The sequence below is a fragment of the Pundamilia nyererei genome, unplaced genomic scaffold (assembly GCF_000239375.1).
Source record: "Pundamilia nyererei isolate P.nyererei 1_Seehausen unplaced genomic scaffold, PunNye1.0 scaffold00118, whole genome shotgun sequence".
Taxonomy (NCBI): Eukaryota; Metazoa; Chordata; class Actinopteri; order Cichliformes; family Cichlidae; genus Pundamilia; species Pundamilia nyererei.
The window spans coordinates 190,070-197,293 of record NW_005187519.1 but is presented as its reverse complement, the minus strand read 5'-3'; the positions used below and the strand labels follow the sequence as shown (position 1 = coordinate 197,293).

General features: G+C 40.9%; 1 protein-coding gene across 3 annotated transcripts in view; it reads right to left on the bottom strand.

The window, feature by feature from the left end:
• Positions 1-526: 526 nt before the first annotated feature.
• Positions 527-7,224, bottom strand: part of inpp4ab (inositol polyphosphate-4-phosphatase type I Ab) — a 76,429-nt gene continuing 69,731 nt past the window's right edge. For all 3 annotated transcript variants that reach the window (XM_005742217.1, XM_005742221.1, XM_005742224.1), the window contains one exon: positions 527-1,025. In XM_005742217.1, coding sequence (XP_005742274.1) covers positions 893-1,025 — 133 coding nt within the window. In that variant the 3' untranslated portion in view covers positions 527-892. The remainder of the gene's footprint in view (positions 1,026-7,224) is intronic.

Genomic DNA, 7,224 nt, shown 5'->3' with positions numbered 1-7,224 from the left:
TCTGAGTTCTTTTGTGACCTCCTGGATGAGTCGTCGATGCATCCTTGGAGTAATTTTGGTGGGCTGGTCACTCCTGGGAAGCTTCAGCACTGTTCCAAGTTTTCTTTATGTGTGTATGCCTCTCACTGTGGTTCACTGGAGTCAGAAATGGCTTTGTGACCTTTCCTAAACTGACAGATGTCACTGGCTTTGTTTCTCAGCCGTTTCTTTGCATCATGGCCTGATGTGTTGTTGTTTGCGATCTTTTAGCCTGTTTCACTTTGTCAGACTGGTTCCGTTTAACAGATTTATTGATTCAGCAGGTCTGGCAGTAATCTGAGTATGGCTCATGAAACTGAACTGAAAGCTTTCCAAAATGTGGTTAGTCACATTATTAATCAAGGGGGTGTTACTTTGTCCCCCCCCAATCTTCGGTGTATTGGAAAATTAACAAGTGCAAATATAGGTTTATTAAAACTAAGTCTGTTTGTATTTGTATTTGTTTGCATTTGTATTCATTTGGACAGAAGTCAAACACAGTTGCAGATTTTCTGATATTCTTCATCTTTATTGTAGAACAGAAATTATGCATCCTTCATATCGATTACATCAGTACTGGAAGTGGAAGTGAGGCAGTGCTTTTCTATAATAAAAAATAAAAACATTTCTAAGCAATGTGTACAGTACCTAAAAACAGTCATTCCACTAAGGTGGTTTTTCGTCTTTATTTTTCAGGACGGAGCTACTGTTTGTTAGTGTGACATTCAGTCACTCAGTCTACCTCCACGATAATCTAATCTAAAACCTCTACAGCAGGAACCAGGCCACATGATGGTGAAATTATACAGTCTCTCATCACAGTATCTTCACTGTACTCAGTTTGATCGCATAGCAGTCCTCTGATCTCCTCCAGTCAGGTCTCCACTTTGCCAAAGGTGCCGTCGGGTGGTCGGTAGTGTCTGGGGAAGGCCTTGAGCTGCAGCGAGTTAAACGCGTACTTTCGGCATCCGACGTTCTTCACAGTGTTTTCTCGCCTACAGCCCTCGCTGAGGAGACAGGAGGAGGAGGAGACAGAGGGGAGAGAGGGCGTTCACAGGCAGAATGAGAGCAAAAGGAAAAAAAAAAAAGCAGAAATGATGACTTGTGCACATGATGAGAAGAAAAGATGAAAATGATCATTCAACCATGAGTGCAAAGGACTAAGAGTTCTGTTAGAGGACACACGTCTCTTCATATGAAGTCAAAGGGAAACTCTTGTTGATGGATTGAAAGTCTGGGATAAACTCAATTTTGTGAACTTGTAAAACTAACACTATTTTCAAAAGGAAATGGATTTAAATATTAAACAAAGTTAAAATATTATAAAAATCTATTCTATTATTTCTCCTGGTTACCATGAAAATTAAAGGTAACTTTAGTTGTTGTGATGCTGTGACTCCTCAGCCTTTTTTTTCTTTTTTTAAACAAGAGCTGTCCACATGAGGTGTGAATGTGACTGAGAAGTGCTCACTGTGTGGTCGATTTCACTTCAAATGGAACCAAAAAAAAATAAAAATATTTAAATCACATTATATTCAGTAAGACTCAAAACTAGAGACCAGTGAACACATTTCTGATAGTTTTGTGATTATGAAGCAGGAGATTGAATGAGAAGCAGGGTCAATTTTGTCACAGATGTCTGTAGAATGACTGATTTTTATAGGCACAGGAGTAGAAAGAATGCAGGATGGAGACAATGGATGAAAACATGTTTTACAGGTTTTATATCTAATCTTTATATCAATCTAATCTACCATGCAGACAGGCAGTCAGATCACTAAATGTAATGTTAGTACAAATGACAGAAAATAAGACTGAAACTTTAATTTAAAAACGTTCAACAAAAAAAACAAACAAAAAAAAAAAAAGCATCTGTCTCAACCCGAGAACACTAACGTCAGGTAATTTTCACCAACGTGATATTAGCTACGTGATTTTCATTGCGGTGCATTAGAGCCTGGAGGGTCCCGCCATGATTCCTTTATTTTGTTTTGAGACGTTGCATAGAGGTTACGTAGAGAAAGGAGAGTACTGTTGATGTTAAGTATGTTTTAACAGTATATCAAGTAAAATAGGCCCAATGTTAGTGACAAAAAAAAGCACATTAGGGTTCAAGGGTTAAAAAAAAAAGTATTTTTTATTATATAAATAAATAAATAAAAAAAGCCTATGGATTATTTCACAATAGCAATTCCTGCTTATGACCAGCGGAGGTCAGTAAGTTTACACTCTTTCAAATTTACTCTAGAAAGGCTCAGGTGAAGCAGTCATATTTTAAAGCAGGCATGGTGGAACTCCAGGCCTCAAGGGCCGGTGTCCTGCAGGTTTTAGATATCACCCTAGGTCAACCCATCTGAATCAAATGATTAGTTTGTTACCAGCCCTCTGGAGAACTTCAAGACATGTTGAGGAGGTCATTTAGCCATTTGAATCAGCTGTTTTGGATGAAGGACACATCTAAAACCTGCAGGACACCGGCCCTTGAGGCCTGGAGTTCCCCCACGCCTTAAAGATCTCTGGTTTGAGACCAGGAGGAGAGACACTCATCCTCAGGGGGGTCACAAGCCAGTCACCACTAAGGCAGCAGCCCAAAACATGTTTCTTAACCTGATAAACAGCATGACTGCTGCCGAATTAAAAAAAAAAAAAAATACACATTATGACACATGGACTGACAAACACATGAATAAATAGATAAACGACCTCCAAATTGTCTGCTACCAGCTGGATAATCACATTTGTCTCTTTATTCAGAGCACAGCTGAAGCATGTTCAAGGATAGCCAGGTAGAACCTGACACGTTAAAGCAGGTTAGAATAAGATGAGAGTGCACAACTGTAAAGACTATAAAATATCACACGGTTTACATTCTGCAGGTGGATGCAGGAAGCATTTATTTGAGCAGGAAAAGGGGAGGTTTTCTGGGGTTCGCGATACTCAGCGAGATAAAAAGCCTTTGGACGTGAACAAGAACAGAAAATCTGGTACCATGATTTCCTGCTGTTTGCTAACTTAAACAACAAGAGAGCCACAAAACCAGTGCAAGTCCTTCAAAACGAGGTTTGAAAACACCTGCAAACAGAGAAGCAATCAAATCCACAGCTAACAGTCACAACACAACAAAATACATATAAATATGCATATTACAGGGAACTCAACAACAGTCATGTTCAGCTGTGACCAAGAGTAATGACAGCGTGACAGTTATGGCACAAGCATTATAATAATCAATATATACACACTCTACTTTGGAATAACCGCAGACTATATATATATATGTATACATATAGCAGACAACAATATGATAAATAAAGCATTTTGGCAATACAGGCATTTAAATATAGTTTATCTACAGCAGTACAAATATATTTTCTGATATATCTGATTTCCTAAAAATAAATAAATAAATAAAGCAAAGGAAAAGGCAAACTGATGTTTTCTCTTCAGGTGGATAATATAACATTAGATTTATTTTTGTAGGAAGCACTTTAGGGTAGTTACACCTGCAGGTATAGTGGGACTCAATGTTCAAAGTATCTGAAACCATTATCCCTCACTGGCATTTAGTCTTGATCAAACTTCCACAACTTTTTACCATTTCCCAATAATACTTACATTCCTACTGCTCAGCGATGATAAGTTTTGATATTATTTTATTTTTGAATAAATGCTAAGCTCACAGAGGTAGTTCAACAGATGATAAGAAAGCAATAACCTTAAAACTAATGCTAAAAACCTCAAAAGTGGCGTATAATCACTTAAATTGAGACAATTTGTAGTTGCATTGTTGCTGGATTTGAGCTAAAAAAAAGAAAAAAAAAGTTGACCCCACACTCACATTAGCATGCTAAGCTTCCGCCAGCAGATAGTTAGCTTTAGTTAGCTATATTGTTGATTAAAAAACAAAAAAAACAACATATTTTATATTAATTAAAGATTTTTTTAAAAAAAAAGAGCTTTAAGGGTGCTGGTGGATTTTCAAAATACCTTTTGTAGCTTTTCACAAAGCCTTTTACCCAGCTTTATTTTTAGTCTTACTTTAAAACATTAAGCTAGCTTACAGCTAATAGACAAAATGGGTAAAAAGGAATAAAATGCTGGCTGAGTTCAAAAGAAACAAAATCCACCAACCAGCAGCTTTAAAGACTAAAGGCCCTTTCCTTTATGAGCAAAAAAGTTAGGACACAACATAAAATGTAAATAAAAACATATGATGACTTACAAATCTCATAAACTCCCATTTTCTTTACATAGGAAAAATATGTTTAAACTGAGAAAATGTACCATTATAGACGGGCAGAGTTTCTCAGAAGTAAATGGACTCTCCCAAAAGTCTAAAAGTTAGTTTCCTCAGTTTACAGATATTTATAGACTGCTAAAGCAGAGGGGATGCTGCACAGCAGTAAACACTGCCCTGTGTCATGTTGCTACCATCAAATTCAATTTAAGCTAATATTTTTATTTCTCAGTTTAAACTTTGTATGTTTTCTCTGTTGTACTGTGAATAAAATATCAATGTGAGATTTACAAATCATTGTATTCTGTCTATATTCACATTTTACACAGTATCCCAACTGTAATTACATTAACAATGTCCATCCATCCATCGTCATCCGCTTTGTCCGGGGTCGGGTCGCGGGGGCAGCAGCCTAAGCAAAGAGGCCCAGACCTCCCTCTCCCCAGCCACCTCCTCCAGCTTGTCCGGGGGAATACCAAGGCTTCCCAGGCCAGCCGAGAGATATAATCTCTCCAGCGTGTCCTGGGTCTGCCCCGGGGCCTCCTCCCGGTGGGACATGCCTGGAACACCTCACCCAGGAGGCGCCCAGGGGGCATCCTTGTCAGATGCCCGAACCACCTCAACTGGCTCCTTTCGATGTGGAGCAGCAGCTGCTCTACTCTGAGCCCCTCCCGGATGGCCGAACTTCTCACCCTATCTCTAAGGGAGAGGCCAGCCACCCTTCGGAGGAAGCTCATTTCTGCCGCTTGTATCCGCGATCTCGTTCTTTCGGTCACTACCCACAGCTCGTGGCCATAGGTGAGGGTAGGGACGTAGATCGACCGGTAAATTGAGAGCTTCGCTTTTACACTCAGCTCCCTCTTCACCACGACGGACCGGTGCAACGTCCGCATTACTGCAGCTGCTGCCCCAATCCGTCTGTCGATCTCCGGCTCCCTTCTCCCATCACTCGCGAACAAGACCCCGAGATACTTGAACTCCTCCACTTGGGGCAGGAACTCATCCCCGACCCGGAGTGGGCACTCCACCCTTTTCCGGCTGAGAACCATGGCCTCGGATTTGGAGGTGCTGATCCTCATTCCCGCTGCTTCACACTCGGCTGCGAACCGTTCCAGTGCGAGCTGGAGGCCTTCACCCGATGAAGCCAACAGAACCACATCATCCGCAAAAATCAGAGATGAGATTCTGAGGCCACCAAAGCGAAAGCCCTCCGCCACTTGGCTGCGCCTAGAAATCCTGTCCATAAAAATTATGAACAGAACCGGAGACAAAGGGCAGCCCTGGCGAAGCCCATCACCCACCGGGAACGAGTCCGACTTATTGCCGGCAATGCGAACCAAGCTCTTGCAACGGTTGTATAGGGATCGAATGGCCCGTAGCAATGGGCCAGACACCCCATATTCCCGCAACACCTCCCACAGGACACCCCGAGGGACACGGTCGAATGCCTTCTCCAAGTCCACAAAACACATTAACAATGTAAGATTGTTAAATATTTAAAGAATAAAAACAACTTTTAGTTTTATAAGATTAGCTAAATTAAGCTAACTAGCCGCTTTATTAAAAATGGTACCAATCGTCTCACTAACCTTCCAGGAAGTAAATCCCCAAATTTAATATTATTCTTTTAATATAAAGCACAAGACTGATATTTTACTGAAATTACTACACGTATACTGCATTTCCTGTGACACAAAACATTTCTCAAAGCAGTCTGAAAGATGTTCAATATTTTCAGGATCCAAAAGAAAGCATACAGGAAGGATCATTTTACTGTAGTATGTGACTGCTTAGAGGTCATCAGCATGGGTAAGCTCCCCAAAGGAAGCTATTTTAGTCTGATCCATTTCCATACTGGGTCGATCTTAATGAGGCAGAGCCTCTGAACTCTAGGGAGGCGACCGATGCTGATGGTTAGCTTTACAAGCAAAGATATTGATTTTTACATTACAGATTTCCAATATGTAAAACAATCTAAGTGCTTCTGGTTTCTAACACAGTTTCCACATACATTGTTAAAGAGGACCTACTATGCTTGTTTCCAGCTCTATGATTTTATTGGCGCAATGTATTAGAGTAGCTATGGATGGCTCACAGTTCAGATATACTTAATATTTCACAGAGGTCCCTCAGTTTATCTTCTGTCCCTAACTTTCTCTTTAAGGCTACAGTCACACAGGCCTAGAGACTGGTCAGCAACCCCTGACAGGTTTCAAAGGAAAATCATCTATTTCTTGACATATTTGATGAGGTTGCTGGCTATCATTGCATGAAGTCAGCTGCAACAAAATCCTCTCTGCGATTGCTTTGGTCTGTCCTCGTTCCGCGCTCAGTTATCCAGGTAAGAAAAGTCCAGACAGCTGACTCTGTTCATCTGGATGTAGCTTCCCAGTCTTCAACTAGCCACTGCAAGTTCAATGCCCACAGTTGTCATAATTTTGGTTGTGCTACAGTCTGTAACCTTATCCCTAGTGCAACTGTAGCTTTAAAACTGAAACCAACAACTTTTACTTTGAAGGCAAATTTTCTGAGTTTCTGGTTTGAATGAAACATGAAAAGTTACAATCTGCTCAGAACCAAAGCAATGACAAGGAGGTTTTCGGTAGGGCACCATATACTTTACAACCTAGCAACAACAAGCAACCCCCAGCAATCAATCACCAACTGGTTAGAGAATACACCCTTTCCCCTTCCAATTAGGGGGTAACTAGCCATCAGTATGACTGCATGAACAGGGTTAACAATCAATTTCCACTTGCGACTGCCGACAAGCACTCGCAGTTAGTTAGGGAACCCTAATTTTTCCCTAGTGAACTGTGGTTACCAGGCATTGGCAACTGTTCTCTAAGCCTGCGTGATTGAGACCTAAGAGCACCCTCACCTGAAAGTCCACTTTCTTTGAATAGGCCAGTATCGGGAAGCCTGCTGAGGGGTAGCACTGAATGCTTTGCGAGCTGTACTGTTAGTGC